This window comes from Cydia fagiglandana, chromosome 9 (genome assembly GCF_963556715.1).
Source record: "Cydia fagiglandana chromosome 9, ilCydFagi1.1, whole genome shotgun sequence".
Taxonomy (NCBI): domain Eukaryota; kingdom Metazoa; phylum Arthropoda; class Insecta; order Lepidoptera; family Tortricidae; genus Cydia; species Cydia fagiglandana.
In genome coordinates this window covers 15,857,840-15,879,226 of record NC_085940.1, presented here as the reverse complement: position 1 = coordinate 15,879,226, position 21,387 = coordinate 15,857,840, and the positions used below count along the sequence as shown (strand labels likewise).

At 38.1% G+C, this 21,387-nt stretch overlaps 1 protein-coding gene and 1 non-coding gene across 3 annotated transcripts in view; both read right to left on the bottom strand.

The window, feature by feature from the left end:
• LOC134667486 (caskin-2) overlaps window positions 1–21,387 on the bottom strand; it is a 431,327-nt gene that overhangs the window by 200,164 nt on the left and 209,776 nt on the right. The window contains exon 2 of one of the 2 annotated variants that reach the window (XM_063524906.1): window positions 19,653–19,694. The exons of the other annotated variant lie outside the window; for it this stretch is intronic. Within the exon in view, the coding sequence (XP_063380976.1) occupies window positions 19,653–19,694 (42 nt within the window). The remainder of the gene's footprint in view (window positions 1–19,652; window positions 19,695–21,387) is intronic. 2 annotated transcript variants of the gene reach the window in all.
• Window positions 19,871–19,950, bottom strand: Trnal-uag (transfer RNA leucine (anticodon UAG)). The gene has a single exon. It is a non-coding gene; the product is annotated as a tRNA-Leu (tRNA).

Sequence of the window (21,387 nt, the reverse complement as noted above, 5' to 3'; positions counted from 1 at the left end):
ATGCCTTACCTACTGCCGTGAGAAACAGTATAAAATAAGCTAAAACAAATGTTACTCTGAAAGCTAAACATTAAGGATTCAGTAAAATTCTATTTTTTTATCCACAGATTGTCGCGGTCAGTCTGCGGATCTTTTTAATTCCGGACTAATTAAAAAACGTGGCGCAGCGTGGAATAAAATGGTTGAAAAATTAATTAAACAAATTGTGTTACTCAGCTATTCTTCGTAACTACGATTCTTCATGAAAAAAAGTGCATGAAATGGGTACTGAGCTAGGAGACAGAATAGCTCCTCCCCCTAGCGTCATATTCCTCAATATTGAGGGTCGTGACCTCCCTTTTGAATCACTTTCTCTCTTACGATCTTTCTCCATATGTTTCTGTCTTTGGTTGTGTGGAGAGCCATGTGAACTGTGGAGCGGTGCGGATCTGGCCAGACCAAGGTATGTACTGCGTCCACGTCCAGGCTTTTTCCCATCCACTTTGCCGGTCACAAAAAGCTTTTCGAGATTGCCACCATCTTTCTTTGGCTAAATAGCTATTAGTGCAGAATTCTAACTGTCGAACATGAGTGATGTTCGACGATAGAAGTTCATGTTGTTCTTCCCTATAAATATGACACGTACTCTTTGTTACTGTTTAGTTGCTGTTCCGATAGTAAGTAAATCAAGCATGGCTAAGACGACTCTCATTCACTAAGTATACGCTTCCATAAATATAATAAATTTTCTGACTGTTTGCGGCTGTTCATTTCTTCTTTAATTAGACCACCAACATATTTTTTGAGGCCATTTTACGAACGACTTTATCCCTTTTTTTAACGACCACGAAGTACAGATAACTGGCGTCAGTAACTGGCAGGAAGTTGCGCAGGATCGGGACAGGTGGCACGCTCTCGTTTCGGAGGCCAAGATTCTCTTTGGATCGCTGAGTCAAAATAGTTAGTTAGTTAGTTAGAACTACAGATATAGTGCTAATTGTTTTACATCGTACTTTCTCGGAAACGTTCGTATTTGTCATGCTACTTCAGTCAACCTCAGTAAATACTTTTTGTACCGAGACTGACTGAAATAGCAAGACACATACGTTTCTGTGAAAATAATGATGCCATTCGCACTTAAGATCCCTGTTTTCATTGCTCGACACAAATGCTCTGTGACTAGATCTACAGTAATCTCATGGTTGACCTTTTATGCTAATTGGGTAAACATACTGAGTATGTTTCTTGTTTATCTCCTTTGTTAAGGGGAACAGGAGACACACCATAATTTAAAAAGGTTCCTCATTAACATAGGAAGTTCCTTTTAAATGGAAGTACACGTAAAATGTACATATGTATGTAAATTGTGTCACCATATGGAGTCAAGAATTAAATTATGCTTGCCAGCAGTAATTCACTTATTTTATCAAGGAAATTGGCGGTATCGACACCGGTGCAGTAATGTCGCAACAGTAGTGTAGTTGCGGTTGAAAAACACCTTTACTTCGCACACCTTCAAGCTTTAAGTGACGACGTTTTAAAATCCCAATCTTCTTTCGATCGCCCAAATAGAAAATTTCCCACTTTTCAAGAGCTGGCCGCGTAGTCAAGATGCCAATCGCTTACGCTCCGTAGCGATCGAAACGCAACTGTCACTGTCGCACTAATATGGAAGAGTGATAGAGAGACATAATGCTTATCGTTGTCGAAGCGATAGCGATTGTAACCTTGGCTAGGCCGGCTGATAAGAGCGGTGCCAACAAGTCTGCTAACACTGCGTCATACTTTATCTGTGGAATGATTGATTATGTTATCTATCGTACTTGTTTTACAGTTTTATCGATCGAGCATTTTGAAACGGAATCGTCGCAGTAGTTTAGGTTAAGCGGATTAAATGGTGATACCAAGTGGATTTAGGGTAGCAAAAAGTACGAGCAAATTATTACGCTTTCATGGTGTTAACAGTCCTTAGATGTCGCTATTCGGGGCTTCGTACAAAAAATTACGAATAGAAATTAAAGAGAAATATCGGCACCCGCGTGTTTTTTTTTTCAAATTTGCGGCCTTTTAACAAAGTTGGTTTGCTAGACTATATTTTTCTACATCAATCACACTTCCTAAATCTCCGAAAATTGTAACATCATACACTCCCGGCTACAATTGTATGCCGGATACAAAACTGTCTGTAACCGGACACGGCCGCCGCGGTAATTGCCTGGATAGGGTTACGGAAGTGGGGGGATTCGGCAATTAATATGTGAATGTGGTTAAAAATGGATTAGCTATTAGATATTTTTCATTCTCCAATAACTTAACTTTCCTATCTGCATTGAGCTAGCATAAGTATAAGCTATAGGGATAGGCCCCAGTGTGACATATCTAATTGTATACCTAAAGGCTGATAACGACCAAGGATTCATTTTTTATGCTTTTAGGTACGTTTGTTAGCGTCTCACCTAATTGACAAAACGGAACGTTTATGGGATATATCACTGACCGTCCATCTGTAAAGGAAAAAAGTCTGTAAATGCCTTCAATTACATCCACAGTACACGTACACGATATATTTTAACGTTTAGTAATGCAGGCAGAGCTGTAATTTTTTTACAAAACTTCATTGGAATAAGGTTGATGATATTGATGCGCACTGAGAGAAAAATCATCACCAGGAATTAAAAAACAGTTCTGTACTGGGGGGAAAAATGAAGTTTTAGTAATAATTATGGTCGTTTCACTATTTCTGTAAAGTTTATTTATTTCTACAAACAGCTCAGTAATCCCAAATATAATTTCAACAAACAGAGATACGACTGCACGTGTTATTTTAAACGTCAAACTTCTATGAAATTATGACGCATAAATGACACTTGTACTGCGTGAGCTATCAAATCCGCTGCAGACTTTTCTTGGCACTACGAATCTTAATTTTCTAGATACTTACATATCTGCTGCTTTTTTATTAATAATTATTATAGCCTTATAACTGCTGTTACTACAAGCGACGCAGTGACCACCCCCGCCGCTATTTTCGTCAGAGTTATTTACATATTTAACGCTCAATTGATAGGGGTTGATAAATTCGAGCCCCGCCTCGGTAATTTTGATCAATTATCTGACTATTTGAAAACGGAGTACCTAATTGGTGTGAATTTCAATGAGTAAGGCAATGTAAAACGTTTAACGTAAGCGTACCAGTGCTCGACATGCTAATACCCAATAGATGACACCCTGCTGTCACCTCTATTGCCAATGACGAAGGTGACATGTACTCTGAGAGTGACGAGCACTCCGACGTTGTCTGTGTCTAACTTAAAGTTGTCCAAAGTACCTAAATAGTGATACTAAATATTCATTTATTGCCATTTGTATATCGTATATTTGCAATGCCCTGAATACCATAGCAGTATACAATAGCTGTTGATAGCTAGGCGAGGAAACTGACGAGCAAAGCAGAAATATATTTTCAAAGTAATTGAGATAAAAAGGTAAAACCAGGCCATACCTTACGTCATAATTTTGCCGCGACGTGCCATATCTTTTGTTGGTATCGTCTTGGGTCGTCCCATTCGTTTTTCGTCAAGTTCTTAAATTAGTCCTATTCTGCTTTCGTCACTCATTCTACATTGAAAGCCGCCGACGATTGTGATGAATTTGACGAAGAACGAATGGGACGACCCAAGACGATACCCTTTTGTTTTCTTCTTATTTCCTGGCTTTTAACCATTAACACAGTGTGGACGATGTTACCTATCTTTCAACATTTTCGTAAAAATAGAAATTTGGCGCCAGCTCTTTAGATTTAATCTGTACTAATGTTTCTGAAATAACTAGGGGCCCGATTCGGATTTTGAAATAGATATCTTTTAGACATCACCAAGATACGATAACGATATGTTTAAGATCTAACCTGTCAAATTTGACATTTCCGCGATTCTGGAGATACTCTTGAACGATTTCCACAGGATATGACTTAGAGATCCAATTCACATCTAATAGATATCTTACTCTATCTAACGTAAGAGTGACATTTGGTTGCCCCAATTGCGCTGCAAAAGAGAACTAGTTGATATCTAAACTATAACGTATCTAGAATGGATCTAGTACGTGTCGTCTCTTGTGAATATCTTGAAGTTCGAATACGGCAGTAGTTTCCACATGGCCTGTGATGCAAATAACTCACTCTCCAGACGTGGTACCTACTGTAACATTGACTTAATAACATAGTATGCTTAGTCAAATTACTATTCATTGACGAGGAGTTATAATTGTTGGATTTTTAAAGACAGTGGTATTATTATACAGGGTGTTTGGTACATCGTTTGTCAAATTAAAACGACAGATAGCTTGAGTCATTTGCTATCTTCTCATGCCTAGAAAAAAAAAATTGGCCATGGTTTTTTTTTACTACCACGCAAGTAAAAATTTGAAATTTACGAAAAACTGTCATAGAAGTGAAAAAATTTTTTGGCACCAAAATAAAAATTTCTAGGCCTGAGAAGATAGCAAATGACTCAACCTATCTGCCGTTTTAATTTGGCAAACGATGTACCAAACACACTGTATTATATGAATATTTTTATATCTAGAGTCTAGACAATGGTTATCAATGTACCGGTTCTAAAACGTTTTGAGTAAAACGTTCCTGAAAAGTTAAAGTGTGAAAATTATTATTAAAATGAGGACGAGATCTTTGCCCTTTCATAATATTCCTTCGCGTATGAACTAGGATCAGTTGCTCGTTAGTTTACAATATTGAATTACCTACAAAAAAAAGAATCATCTTCATCCTACCGTTTTTAAGGCTATATAATTAAGACTATGTTACATAAGAGTATCGCATGCTTGAAAAAAGAAAATATGATAAGATTTATATAATAAGTCATTCAAATGTCACCGTTTGCGAAACTTACGTAGAAAAAAAAAACAATAATAAACGTGCATGGTGTATTTAGACACTCTTAGAATAACAGCATCAATAGGTACTACACACTATACAATTAGACAACAGTTTTTTGTTTTTAAAGCCCATTTAGATCGTTACAGCCTTCGCTTTGATAACCCATCATTTGGATTCCTAAAGAGTGTTATTAAAACGAAGGCGTAGTTTTCCATATACAGTAGAACCCGGTTAATACGATCACGTTTAAAACGATTTCCCGCATAATACGCCATTTTACGCCGGTCCCTGCAATTTTAGGCCTGTTTTCATACATTTTTTCACGATTAATACGACTCGCGTCCCGCTTAATACGCCATCTAAAATTCCCGTTATGAACCATCTGCACGTTTGTGTTATTGCCATAACCATCGTACGGTCGTATTGTTATATAATACGCCGTTAGTCAACATTTTTGAATGTGTTTATTACCTACCTTAGGTTTTTTGTTTTGTCTTTAATATCTTTTGTCGGGTCCTTGTCGGCGTGAGAATGCTATGCCATCTGCTTGACGGTTATGGACCACGGAGTGCAAGCTATCGCTCCCAGATTTTTATTTGCAATTAGTTACTCCACGACTTTATAGTTGAGCCTATTGTTAGTGTCCATAATCTAGATTATTTAACCGCGTGTGAACCTACCCACACTTAGATATCATTCGCTCATTATCACCGCTGCGCTGTTTGTACATGAAATAATACTCGTTTTTATTTCACGTTTAATACGATTTCCCGTTTAAGACGCGTATTTTGCTAGGTCCCCTCAGAATCGTCTTAAGCGGGTTCTACTGTAAATCCATAATTCTGGCAATATGTGTTTTCATTGCTTCCCGAGGCAAACGCTCAGACCCACCAATCGATGGAGGCCTTTAGCAAGTCTGCCTTGTACACTGTCTCTTGGCAGTGGTTTTTATTAGACATATTCAAACAACTTCCTAAATTTAGCTGTCAAGCAATGACCTCTCGAGATCCGTCACTACTATAGTCTGACAAAAAAAAGTAGAAATTAAAAAGTGGCAATACTGTAGTTCGTCCCATTTTCTTAGATTGATTTGAAAGGGACGATACTACATTAGGTATTGCCACTTTTTAATTTCTACTCTCTTTTGTCAGACTGTAGAGCTGAGCATTTTGTGTGAGTCTACATAAACTACAAATTTAATACATATGTACTACATATCAATGACTGCATATAGACTACATATATGTACAGGATATAACAAAAATTGTGGGGATCCATTTAAGGGTATATTCGGTATCGTGTTCTGATACAACTTGCAACTGCAACTGAGAAACGTTTACGAATTTAAGCACTCACGGGTAGTTGAATCATTTTGCGAAACTAGTGATAAAAAAAGTTAAGTTTGATTCACAAAAAAACTAGCTTGCTGGTGACATGGCGAGCGATTGCAATAGCACCTCAGCGGTTCGAAGTATTCGCTAATTGTGCCGTATAATTTATGGCAACCATTAATTAAACTAATTTGTGTTTTATGATTTTACCACCTATCAGGATAGCTGAGGGCTACTTGAAATACCGTTTTTATTTGAAAATTGGAACTCGGTAAACTTTCAAAAGCATAGGTTTCAAGAGAATAAGAACTTTATGGTCCATCTAGTAAAGCTCAATTTATAGTTATACGGGAAAATTATAGTTGTAATCTTTTGTAATTATATAATAGTGTACAAATCTGACAGTCATAATTGATTAATGATTGCATACCTATATATAGTTAAAATAATTAGCAAAATTTGATCTGGATCAGTAATAAAAATAATTTGTTTTTTATTCCTATTTTGTGTTTATTTATGCCATGTATTATTTTTTATTCATCTACTTCAACTTTTCTTGAAGAAGTTATGTGAGCATGTGCCGACATTCTGAATCATAATTTACAAATAAAGGCTACTTATTCACTTATTATTTTTATGTGCAACCGCATTTACAGAAAAACGTTTGGGAATCCTTGATCTGAAATTTTGAGTTAGTATTGACTGGTATAGCGATGCGGTTTATGTCTCCCTATGATGGCTGCTCTGAAAGGTTACACAACACATCATTGTATTCATTATTATCGTCTCAGCCTCGAAAATGCGCCACCACATACAACTAAATCTAGACTGACCATACAAACGACTGCCGGTGCCGATGAGGCCTACCGCAGTGCTTTCAACTTTTATTTGTCACAAATGCATGCATTTACATACCTAAGTGAATCCCATTAACGAATCAGGAGTAAAACAACACACGTGTGGCCCAATTATAAGAATGGGTATTATTTTTACGACACATCCGACGCCGACATTCCTCGAAAAGGAAGGAAATAATGCCAGAGAAAAAGAATATGGCCGTTTCTCGTGACATAAAACGACACATTTGACATGTATATGTTTATGATTGGGTTTTATCGATGTATCTATAGGTACCTACGGATTCGAGTTACGGTAACAACATAAACGTGTCTGCTAACTAGAAGCAAAGTTATGTATTTTCTAGCCTAGCGGGTTTATTTTAACAATGTTTTTAGGGTTCCGTACCCAAAGGGTAAAACGGGACCCTATTACTAAGACTTCCCTGTCCGTCCGTCCGTCCGTCCGTCCGTCTGTCACCAGGCTGTATCTCACGAACCGTGATAGCTAGACAGTTGAAATTTTCACAGATGATGTATTTCTGTTGCCGCTATAACAACAAATACTAAAAACAGAATAAAATAAAGATTTAAATGGGGCACCCATACAGTCAGTCAGTCAGTACTTGGATGGGTGACCGTTTTTTTTTTTTGCTTTTTTTTGTTTTTTTTTTTTTTTTCATTATGGTATGGAACCCTTCGTGCGCGAGTCCGACTCGCACTTGCCCGGTTTTTTTATGGCTCAGTTTACTGTAAAGTACGGGATCGGTGGATAATATAATAATTAAATTTTATATGAAAATTAAAAAACAGTTTTCCCAATAATCTACAGTATTATTCGTGGAAAGACGGAAATAAATTCGTGGTCAAAACATTTGGGACCTCCGTCCAGACTTTAAATCAGAGACCGAATACCGGTATATTTTTCATACAAATTAACTGGTATTCAATTTCTGTATCTTGGTTGTTTATGTATATTTTTGCACTTAATTTAGCATTAAGGTAAGGATAATGATTGATCAGATTAGATCAATCATTATCCTTACCTAAATAGTATTCTATAATATCAAAGAAATAATATGAAAGCTATGAGGTATTTAGATTTTTAGTTATACCGGTAACGCTCCCTGCTTTAAATAATGGCCATAAGAAAAATATAAAAGCTTAATCCAGAGAAAACTTAGGTAATACTTAAGTGCTAAGTAAGTTTCTCTTGGGGGCACTGGACAGAGAGAATTAATTTAATCTTAGTACTACTGTAACAAAGCTGAATTCTCTTTTTATCTTAACTTTACTTTTTATACTTACTTTGACCGTTTTGCTTATAGTTTTAACATTAAAGACACTCGTACTTAATAGATTCTGAGCTACAGCTGAATTCCGGTAGGTATAAGTTCCGTTGATCAAACATTTATTTTTGTTGCTTCCTACAAAACATTATTTCTTAACTTTGCTTTCATTACATATTTACATTATTAGATCCTTGATATTTAACACCTTTTTAAATCTCCCGATGGGTGTGACATTTAAAAATGCTTTCCTATAGTGACATGTCTCTCCGGCTTATTATGTCACATTGATTGCCACGGTCTGGTCACAGAACGGAATAGATAAAGTTTCTGCCCTGCATTTTTTATAATATAAAGGATTCTACAATCCGATCCAAACTTATGACCACGCGAATAAAAATAAACGCCTCAAATTCGTAACTGTTACATAATAATTTTTAAGAAAAAAAAACCGACTTCCATGGGGGCCGATGAAAGATTATTGTAGATGGTACACTATGTAGAAAAGGAGGTAAAACTACCCACTTTTTTACTAGCATTTCGCTTCTGTATAATGGCTCCTCTACAGGATGGGCCAACGCCGGCCACTCCAAGGGACGCAGCCATGCACTATCACTTGCTCCCTCTAACGCATAAATGCGTCCGTTGGAGTGGCTGGCGTTGGCCCATCGTGAAGAGGAGCCATGAAGGTCGTAGTTCTAGCCTAACCTAACCCACTCCTCAGATAGCAGTTCGGTTCTGTGCGGATCGCAGTTCGAACCTAACTCACTTAATGGCGCATGCCGTGCGGTGTACGGGGGTTTAAGCGGGTAGGTAATCATAGTTGTTTATTTAGTTAAGGTATCATAGTGGTTTTCTGGGTCAAGGTCCGGGTCCGAGTCCGGGTCCGAGTCCGGGTCAGAGTCCGGGTCCGTGTCCGGGTCCGAGACCGGGTCCGAGTCCGGATCCGAGTCCGGGTCCGAGTCCGGTTCCGAGTCCGGGTCCGAATCCGGATCCGAGTCCAGGTCCGGGTCCGAACCGGATCCGGGTCCGAACCGGATCCGGGTACGAGTCCGAGTCCGGGTCCCAGTCCAAGTCAAAATCGAAATTCGTAATCACCAAACGTGTACCATGCGTCACTGAAGAGTTCTGTTCTGGTCATCATCAGCAGTTCTACTTCATCAAATGCGACAGTTTTTAATGTAAATGCTTGATTTTATGATGAAAATAAAAAAAATCTATACGTATGCCTTTAATATTTGAGGACTCGATTCCTTATGGATCCCATCATCAGAACTCAAGCTTGACAAAAATGTGGCTTAAAAACTTAACTTGCTTAACGAACATAACGAAAAGGAAAAATCGCCAAACGTGAACCATGCGTCGTTTAAGAGTTCTGTTCTGATCATCATCAGCAGTTCCACTTCATCAAATGCAACAGTTTTTAATGAAAATGCTTGATTTTCTGATGTAAATACAAAAATCTCTATACTCATGCCTTTAAGATTTGAGGAGTTCCCTTGATTCCTCATGGATCCCATCATCAGAACTCGAGCTTGACAAAAATGTGGCTTAAAAACTTAACTTGCTTAACAAACATAACGAAGAGGACAAATCGCCAACCGTGAACTATGCGTCGTTGAAGAGTTCCGTTCTGATCATCATCAGCAGATCCACTTCATCAAATGTCACTTTTTTGGATGTATATGCTTGATTCGTTGATAAAAAACCAAAAATCACTATGTGTATGCCTTTAAGATTTGAGGAGTTCCCTCGATTCCTCATGGATCCCATCATCAGAACTGGATTTTGACAAAAAACGGGACCAATCTGTATGCATATACATTCAATCAAAAAAAGAATTTTCAAAATCGGTCCAGTAATGACGGAGTTATGGAGTAACAAACATAAAAAAAAATAAAAAATCCATACAACCGAATTGATAACCTCCTTCTTTGAGATTTGGAAGTCGGTTAAAAATAAACTCAAAACCACATGTTCAGCAAAGGTCACCATCTGGATAGGACATCGGAGTTTGATTGTCCGAGCGTCATTCCAATCCCTTACCCCATAAGGGCGAAACTAACGGCCAGCCCGCGTACCTATTATGGATAGCTTTATCCATCTTTATCCACGTGATAAAATAACTATCACTTTCTAACACCGTGGGATAGAAAGTGACGGACACCGTTTTATCACGCTGTCACGTAGACAAGAACAACCATCATATCCGTACAGGCCACGAAACTGTGCGACAGGCTTCGTATAAGGGCCCCCCCACATCTGGCGTCTTTCGAGCGTCGGCGTCTGTCGGCGTCGATCCAGCGCTATGGAAAATGACGTCGCTGCGCAGTTGCGTCGACGCTGCGTCGACGTTGCGTCGACGTCGGCCATAGAATTGTAGACGCCGACGCTCGAAAGACGCCAGATGTGGGGGGGCCTTAAGGCTATAATGATAGGTAGGAACGAAAGGTCCGATCGCTGTGTCTCGCTCCAACCTATGGTTGTCGCCTTAGGGCCCCCCCACATCTGGCGTCTTTCGAGCGTCGGCGTCTACAATTCTATGGCCGACGTCGACGCAACGTCGACGCAGCGTCGACGCAACTGCGCAGCGACGTCATTTTCCATAGCGCTGGAGCGACGCCGACAGACGCCGACGCTCGAAAGACGCCAAATGTGGGGGGGCCCTTAGCCGAAGCCAGTCGCGCAATGTCGTGGCCATGCTGTAAAGCTCAATATAACCAGTATAAGCGCAAGCTTAGTTGCAACAACCACAATTGACGGACTGATCAACGCTAATTAGCAGTAGACGTGCGCGCCGACCTAAAATTTGCCGGCGGCGGCGCGCCGGCTTTTTTGGTCGGCGCGGCGCGGCGGCGCCGGCGTGTAGCAATTTTTTTCATTTAGGTATTACCTCGGAGTAATTAACAACGGAGACGCCATGTCTAAAATTTTCGGTACAAAATAGTCTGCCGTTTTTTGCGGGGGAGGGGCACATCAAATGTATAGGTACGTCATGTCAGATAAACGTCAGTCCATACATATGGTTGACATGTGGTTGACCATTGGCCGCCTATTTTCGACAGAGGGGAACGCCTGTTAATGGCGGCTCCATTGTTAATTACTCCGAGGGTATTACCTACTAAAACTGCAAAAATTAACTATGTATAGTTTTTCACTAGCATTATACTTACGCACACGCTATTCTTGTACATATCCCCGATTCTAATATACATTTTTTTTTAAACAAAAGGGGGTGGCTGTCTTCACGCTAGCCAACCCAAACCACTTTTTTTAAGTTTTATTGGTCTAGATAGCAAGATATTCGTTAGTTCATGATTGTTCAGGCATTAGAATCATTAGGGCCCCGAACCATTAAATTTTTATTTTTTTGGTCAAAGTGGGCTGTCTTCACGATAACCACCCCACCCCGAAATCAGCCAAATTAACTATGTGAAGTCATCGGAAGACGTTAGTTCACGTTTGTTCAGGCATTAAAATCGTTAGGATCTCATTAGATTTGCCATAAAAAAATATCGAAAATAGTACATTATTATCGAGGCTCGGAAGTAGCTACTTGCAAGCTGAGGATTCGTTTTAAACGGACGACCTTGGGAGTCCGTTTAATTGAATCCGAAGCCAGCAAGTAGCCTTCCAGCCGAGTCATATATAGTGCTTTTCTCAAAAATGGTGCAAGAACTATAATTATCACAGAAATATTTCACGAAAGCAGATACAGATCTTACGTATATATTTTTACAGAAAAAAGCCCTTGCCGCCTGTTTATTTTTTTTTATAAAAAAATAGAAGTGTATTTTTCTGCCAAAAATACGCCAACCTATTTGAGACAGCTAAGTAGTCGCGGTACTAATCATCTGTTTGGCTGTTTAATGGGCCTGTGCCTTCATTTGATATGGCCATTTCAACTTTTAAAAAGTTTGGAAGTTTGCAGTCCCAAAATCGAGACTGCAATGTTTTTAAGTTTTTAATTTTTGACTGACCATAAACTACGCGCTTCGCGACCTATTTTTTAGACGGCAAAGTCGACTTGGCCGTCCATTTTTGAGAAAATTCATATATACGGCCGTGCACCGGCGCGCCGAGTGGATGAGCCGGCGGCGGCGGCGCGTATGAATGGCGGCGCGGCGCGGCGGCGCCGGCGCGGCGCGCACGTCTAATTAGCAGTGAACTGTGAAACTTCCAATACAATACAATTTAGCGAACGATTTAAGAACGGTTAAACGCGAAATTGTAGTTTTTATATATTGAATTTTTACAAGAATTAACTAAAAAAAATGATACGGAGACTTAGAGAACATCTGCACCTATCACTGCCAATTTACCACGACACTTTGCAAAGGCTGAGAAGAAGGATATATATATAATTAACCTTTTGGACGCCAATGACCGATATATCCGCACCGCAGGTTCAACGCCAAAGACTGATTAATCGGTGACAGACCACAGAGCAACATAGACCTACGTGCATATGCATAAAGTTCAATTTCAGTTTTGACACTTCGGTGACGTGGCGTCCACGTGACAACTTTTGTGTTTGACAGGGCGTCGAAGGTTAAGCTACAAGGTATATAAATAAAGAAAAACAACTGAAGCCTGTTAAGGGCCTAAACAAACATGTTATGCTGGTTTGTATGAGAAATAGCCAGCGCTCGCGGAAGCAATGGGAATGCATGGCAGGTTCACACGACTTAATTTCACAGGCAGTTCTAGCAAGTGCCATGTCTATGAGTTATGCTGGACCACAGACTACCGCCCACAGACTCCTTTTGAAGAGAGGTAATTTGAAGTGTTTTTTCAGAAGCGCTTATTTTTTATGGTGTCCTAGAGAAATAAGCCCTTTTGAAAAGATTGTCCTCATTTGTTTTTTGAAGTGAAAACTTCTTTAGCGTCGCTGAGCACTTTTTGAGGAGGGGAAAAATCATAAACTCGATACAGCGTAACGCGTAACGTAACCCTGACGCCATGTGTCACGGACAATGTTATTCACCAAAGAACTTTAGTCATATTTTTTACTTTACACATTAGGTAGAGAATTAAATTCTGAACAATTTTTGTCCTCACGGTTTTACTGTAAAATCAAAAATGACCGAGTTATTCAAGAAAAACCGTTTTTCGAATATACACAGGACCCTGATTCAGTCTACTTTTTGAATTTACACTCCCAGTGATTCCCCCGTGGGACGTACGAAAAAAAAATCCAAGAACTGATTATTCACAGAAAGGGTCGGTTTTTTGGATATAATGACTGGACTTACTTGTAGAGAATCAAATTTCCTACAGTTTTTGTCCTTACGGTTTTACTGTAAAATGAAAAATGGCCGAGTTATTGAAGAAAAACCGTTTTTTTGGAAAAAAACCATTTTTGAATATACGCAGGAGCCTGATTCAGCCTACTTTTTGAATTTACACTCCCAGTGACCCCCCCGAGGGACCTACGAAAAAAAAATCCAAGAACTAATTATTCACGGGTAGGGTCGGTTTTTTGGATATAATGACTGTACTACGTACAAAACTACAATAGCTCATTTTTAAAATACTTATTTCATGATATTGAAGTTCTACCTAGAGTATTTCTATCTTCTATCGCGTGTGAAAGTGACGGCCGTGTTGACAAGGCGATAAAAGGGCGTGTAGCGCGACTATCTTAGGCCCACTGGTCGTGTAATTTATAAGCGTAACACAAATGAAAAGAGCAGTCGCGATTTTTAGGCCCACCGGGGGCCCCGGGTTCAGGTTCTAACTGAGCAAGTGCGAGATGTCTGCGTGCTCGGGATCGCGGATATCATGTTTTTGAATTGTAATTTTTTATAAGTCCGATCAAAAATAAATTGCGCATTTTTAGAAGCAATTTCATATTTTTAGCTTTTGTGCATCGATATTTCGAATCGATGAAGTTACTAACTTTAGAAGGGCCTCAAGATTGCAATAAAATTTTAGGCAACCGTATTGTGATCTAAAAAAGTGCAATGATTTTTCAAACATTCTGCTTGCTGAACCTATTGCACATTAAATTGCAATTGAAGCACCAATGCATGTGTTGTATGTAATTTTAGTTTTAAGTTTATCACGAATAAAATACTTGATTCTGATTCTGTTGTATCCGCTAGTCGTCTGATATGCGTACTTGCGCAATCTAGTCAGTGATCCGTGTGTTAGACACACCCAACTGCTTAAAACATTAATAGTCTGTTGTGTGAATACGTTTTCTAATTATGTTTTAATGATATGCTGTCCAACATCTATGCTAAATTTAGCCCCATATTTTGACATTGAAACATACCGATTCAAACGTATTGTTTATTCATATTCATTGTTCACTTTTAAGCTTATCAGTAATTTGGTAGTATATATTTGGATCGCAAGGCTATGATTGTATAAGACTTATTTAAATTATAGTATCACCTCCTTCTTTTATGAGCCGTGGCAAGAAACGTTTTTGTATACGTGACAGCGTGATAAAACGGTGTCCGTCTCTTTCTATCCCGCAGAGTTAAAAAGTGACAGTTATTTTATCACGTGGATAAATGTGGATAAAGCGATCCATGTTACTCCTGCAGGAAAATGATGAGTAGGATACTGCCATAGTCTTTCTGATTATTGAGGGCTACAATATTTTTAACTTGCTTTTGGATTTTTGCTTGAGGATTCGAACTTGTAAAGCCTTGCCTGAAATCGTTTATCTGTACGGATTATGGTCATTCTTGTCTACGTGACAGCGTGATAAAACGGCGTCCTTCACTTTTCTATCCCAGGGTGTTAAAAAGTGACAGTTATTTTATCACGTGGATAAAGATGGATAAAACTATCCATAATAAGCCTCCTGGACAAATACATTGTCAAAGTTGACAGCTTATATCCAATTAGAAAAAGTGACAAGGTACTAAAACACCTGTACTACAAATAGTACAAAACGTGTTCGTTGTTCATTATTGATACAAACTGGAACGCTGAGTATAAGGACCGATTGTCCTACACAAAGTATGTTTGTGAGTTAGCTACAAGAATTAATGGGACTGGGACGTGACAACCGCTCGCTATACGGGACGTAATGAGACGTATTTTCGTAGTTAACGTAACGTAACTTACAGCCGTTTGGGACGGCGAACTAGTTGGATCTTGTTCATCTTGTGAAACATTGGCTGTTCGTTCGCGTAGACGCGTGTATTAAAATTGCTCAATGCTTTCAATCAAAAACCGGTCAAGTGCGAGTCGGACTCGCGCACGAAGGGTTCCGTGCCATTAAGCAAAAAACGACAAAAAAATCACGTTTATTGTATAGGAGTCCCACTTCATTATTTATTCTATTTTGTTTTTAGTATTTGTTGTTATAGCAGCAACAGAAATACATCTGTGAAAAATTCAGCTGTCTAGCTATCACGGTTCTCGAGTTACAGCCTGGTGACAGACAGACGGACAGCGGAGTTTTAGTAATAGGGTCCCGTTTTCTTTGTGTACAGAACCCTGTTGGCTCCTCCACACGATGGGCCAGCGCCGGCCACTCCAAGGGACGCATTTATGCGTTAGAGGGAGCAAGTGATATTGCTATCTCATTCTACCGCATGGCTGCGTCCCTTGGAGTGGCCAGCGCTGGCCCATCGTGTAGAGGAGCCATACAAACCACATCCATCACACGTCTGCTGGCCGCACTGAGGGATGCTATGTCACCTAAATAATGACTGTTTCCTCAGCTTAGTGGCACGCACTTCGAATTCTTTGTACTGCAGCTGACTGATACAGCGCGTCGCCGTTTGCATACACAATGTTAGAACCTAACACACACTACACAAGTACAGAAAGACCTATGAGCATTTTAACTATGAACATACTTACGCCCTACGAAGATACACCCTAGCGTTGAAGTAATTTGACTCATGAGTACAGTTTAGCGATTATAGGATGTAAGTTTCAAGACATATGTTTGATAGTCGCATGTATAAGAAAATGGACTTACGACGATAAGATTTAGACGTAAAGAATTAGGAATGCTTACCGTGAGAGAAAAGCTCTTTTACTGCTGTCTAGCGTTAATGGGTACTTTAAAGCTCTATTACCTTCCTTAATACAAAATGTACCGCATATGTTAGCTTTCCCAAAGTTTATAAGACTTTTTAATTCAATTAGTTTGAGTTAATCGTGAGAAAAGCGTCTTAAGGGCCGAAGATTCACGTCCTACAAAGTAATTGAAAGATATACATAATGTATGACCTGACAAATCGCCTTAACGCCAAACATTAAGCGGATCGGGGTCCCATACAAACAATTCGATTCAAATCAGTTAAGCGACTGACTGAAGGGCTACTGTAAAAACTTACGCCTGAAGGATTGGTGTAAAAACCTAAATACTTTGAAACTTACGAATTTGTTAAGATATACTAGAATGTTTTTGATTGCATTTCTACACCGTGTTTTTATTGAATTCCGTTAACTTCGGGGTATGGTTAAGTACGTTTAAGAGAACTAAATGGCATAGTTAATTTAAAAAAAATTCTTAGCTTTTAAAAAAAATAAGTTTAAAAAGTAATTAAATGTAGCATGTAGCGTTGTTGTAAGACGGGCATTACATTTAATTCAACCAAACAATTGAAATCTGTGACATATCAATGTCATTTCGAACATCGATCGACCGAGATTGTACTTAAGTTTAGTAGCAAATGTATGAACTCATTCTAAACACTAATCAATATGTAAATCAGCCCTAAGGCAAGTGTACACGCTTGTAGAGGCCTTATAGGAAAAAATAAAATATTGATTATCTCCGAAATGGAGTTAATTAGAATATCGGTGTCTTTGAGAAAGTTACTTGATTTAAGCTCAGGAATGCACCCTTGAAATTAACGGAAAACAAAAAAAAACACGGTGTATAGTTAGTTTTTTTTTGCATTAGAAAGAACTCGCAAGAAGGTAAGCAATCTTGACATGTCTTTTAATTGAAAAACGCTTTTTAAAAATCAAAAACTATTACTTATGAAAGCAGAAGAATATAAATGATCGTATTAGATTCATAATTGTTACATATTTACCGTAACTTATTTTTAAAATGTGTTTTTTAATTAAAAGACACATCAAGATTGTTTACCTTATTTCTAATGCTAAAAAACGAGGTATAGGGATAGTTCTCCTGCAAATTATACCTACCTACTTACTGCATTTTAATATGCCATTGTAAATTGTAAATGTACAATATAGGAACATATTATACTTAGGTATTATAAGAGGCAATATCAATATAAAATTAATTTAAATAGGTACGTTCTTACCAAAGTCAATATTAAATAATGAACTATATGCAAGTCGTATTAAGGCTCACAATGCAAAATACCGAATTATATTATTCACACGTTAGCATAATATAACTCATTTAAGTGCACCCTAACCCTTATCGGAGTAGGTACTTGGGTTCAGTTTCAACCAAGAGGCACATGGATATTTTTGAATTGCTTACATGCCACAGTAGCTTTAAGGATGTCAGCTACATATTTAAAAAATACTAGCTATTCCTGTATATTTTTTGCAATGTAGAAAAAAGGCAATCTAGAAAGGTGCCTTATGGTAACATTCCATTTCTAACCGCAGCTGCACTACCGGTACTGAACGCGTCGCCGCTGTCATTGTCAATTTCCATAGTAAAATTGACAGTAATGCAGCTCCGGTTAGAAATGGAATGTTACCATTATAGAGGCTGGAATTGCCGGCAGGAAGGAAAAAATGTAATAATCCGAAATACAGTATCTTCACATCAAAAAGCTGCATTATTTAGAGCAAAAATCTCGGGATCTCGTATTCTCGTAGACATAGAAACCTGACATTAGAAATCCTGAATTTTCCGTAAAATAATATGTTCATGTCAACCCTTACCATATAATTTCCAAGTAATTTGATATTCAACGCGCCAGAATCAACACTCAATCCAACAGGCGTGAAACAAAGACACTTACGCGGGAATTGAAATTCATCCACTCGAAAAACGCATGCAATGCAGAAATAAAACGCTATCGAGATACGCATCTTTCTCACACGGCGTTTTTTAATGGCGAATTTGCTTGGTCAATGGGGACATTGGGGACTGATTATAGTGATTATTGATACAAGTGTTTAATAATAATACTTTATCTAAGTATGTATTGTACCTATCTATAGTTCGTTTTTTTTAGCATTAGAAATAAGGTAAACAATACGATCATTTATATTCTTCTGCTTTCATAAGTGATAGTTTTTGATATTTAAAAGAGTTTTTCAATTAAAAGACATGTCAATATCGCTTACCTTCTTGCAAGTTCTTTCTAATGCTAAAAAAAACGAACTATATATATGGGTACCTATTATTCATACACCATAAACTTTCCCATAGACATATGAGTAATATTTGAGGTTAAGCGTCTAGATTCTAGCTACCTACGAGAACTTCATAAAGTAAAATGTAACTCTACTCAGTTCATTATTTTATTTTATTATTCTTGTACCATAAAAAAGTGTAATAAAATTGTAACATTTTATATTTCAATATTCATTATAAAATAGTCGGATAATAATTGAAGGGATGTTTACAAAAACAACATAACTGCTTAGAGCGTTTGACACTTTTTTGAGAACATTGTTAATCGTTTCAGGTGTCAACCAGTGTAGTCAGTTATGTTTCTTTTGTAAACATCCCTTCAATTACAAAACCTGTACGGATATGATGGTCATTCTTGTCTACGTGATACTACTACTACTTACTACTTCGTTGGCGCGATGACCCACAATGAGTCTTGGCCTCCAACACAAGAGCACGCCACTTTGATCGGTCAGGAGCGGTATCCCGCCAGCTTTCGCCGACTCCGAGCTCACGGAGATCTGCCTCCACTCTATCTGCCCAACGGTATTTAGGACAACACGGTATTTTGTCTACGTGATAGCGTGATAAAACGGTATCTGTCACTTTCAACCGCGCTCTGTTAAAAAGTGACGGATATTTTGTCATGTGGATAAAGCCATCCATAATAGGCCTACAGGTGTGGTAAATTTTTCCTTGCTAGAGTCTGTGCGGAAAGAGAAGAGTCGTGAAATGTTGTGGAGCCCAACATTCTTCGATTCTTTTCGCACAGACGAATTTTTAAATATTGCGACCAACCAAACGCCTCTGTTGATTTGACTAACGTGAAAAGAGTCCTTGTCCGTAGAACTTCCCTGCCCGTCCTTTGCCCGATGTACCCAGCACTTGAAGTACTTAATAATAATAAAAAATCAGCCTATATACTTCTCACTGCTGGGCACACTGGCACAGGCCTCTCATGCGCACTTGAAATACTTGTGAGTATATGACTTTTATGTTTTTTTTTACCTTTACTTTGCGCGGGATTTATGCCAGCAAAAACGGGTGTACCTGAAATTAAAAGTAATGTATTAAATACAAATTATAAAATGAGAAAATTATCAAATTTACATTGTTTTTTGTAACAAGAACTTAATATAGCAAAAATAACTGCTAGGATTTATTCGAAGGTCCTTATATAAATTCAAGTTTTTTTTTTTTTATAAAATAAAAAATCCAAAAAGATTTGACAGCGGTGGGATTCGAACCCACGCCCTTTCGGACTGGTGCCTAAAACCAGCGCCTTAGACCACTCGGCCACGCTGCCTCGTTATCACATTGGTGAATTTACGAGCAGCATTCCATACATGGATTTTCGTCATATACATACATCGTTATCGCGGGAGCAAATATAAATTTATTAAAGAAGTGGTAAAACAGACTGCCCGTTTAGTAAAAACAGACCTTTCTGCCTACACATTATAAGCCTCCAAGAAGTTCATCATACATAGCACGAAGTTTTTGTTGCATAATGTTCATAAATCTTGCTTTACACTCTGTTAGTAAATAATGACCCGGAATCGACATATCAAATAAATATTCATGATTTATTTTGTACAACATTATTTAATTTTTGTTGATCTTAAGTGATTTTCGTAATATACGACATAAATTTTCTCTATGTTTTCTACTCTTAATCTGCGGCGTCGTGCAGTAAATATCCATTTTAATTGGCTAAATGATCTTTCGACTGCTACTGTTGTAATGGGTGCGTTTTTAAAACGACGGAAGTAATCAAATGTAGAACGATATATCGTTGAATCTAGTACTATCTCCTTCTCCGATATCAGTTCACACATTTTTTTCATAACTTCATATCCGGCATTTTTCTGCAAAACCACTTTGAACTTTTTTAAAATCTGTTTTCCATCTTTATTCAAAATTAATTTGGATATATGTTTGTATGTATATGTATATCCATCTCTTTGTCGTATAATTCATTCACGCAAGTCTGCCTCAGCAAACATTCTGAAGGGACCTGAACAGTTTTTTCAAATTTTCCAGATACGTGGTACAATCTTCAAAGAAATTTTTAAATACAGGGTTCACTATTTGAGACCACGGTATGTTACAGCTTACTAGAAATTTTGTCAGTTCCAACCTAAAATCTTTTTTGAGAGAAGTGTGTCTTTCAGAGTTAAAATGACGTTTCACGGAAGATTTAGTTTTACAAAAACTAATATTGCACTTCGAGCAAAATAGATTTGTATCGCGAGCCTCTAGCTCAGGATAATCCTGTATAAACAACCCCACAAATTCATCACATGTTATTTTCCTTCGAGGCATTTTAAAGGCAACTTCTATTTGATTATGTTGTTACAAATAAAGATCAGTCAAGATTGACAAATGTCTAAATTGACTGATAAGGTTGCGTACCTAATAGGTAATCTTTTTAAGTACCAATCAAGTCAAGTATGGAGGTAAGATAGCATTGATATTCAATAAAATAATTATACATTTTAAGGTCGTAGGTATAAACGTTTCTCTATACGAATGTCATTTCTGTTTTTGACTGTTTTTTATAATCTTTCAGTATTGTCAAATCGTATTTGCTCCCGCGATAACGATGTATGGTCATATATGTCTGCAATTTTCAGCCTTCAATATAAGGGGGCCCACTGATTAACAGTCCGCCGGATGGTATCTGCCTGTGAGTTGTTCGGAACTGTCAACTTTTTGATCTAACTGACAGGCCGATTCTGCC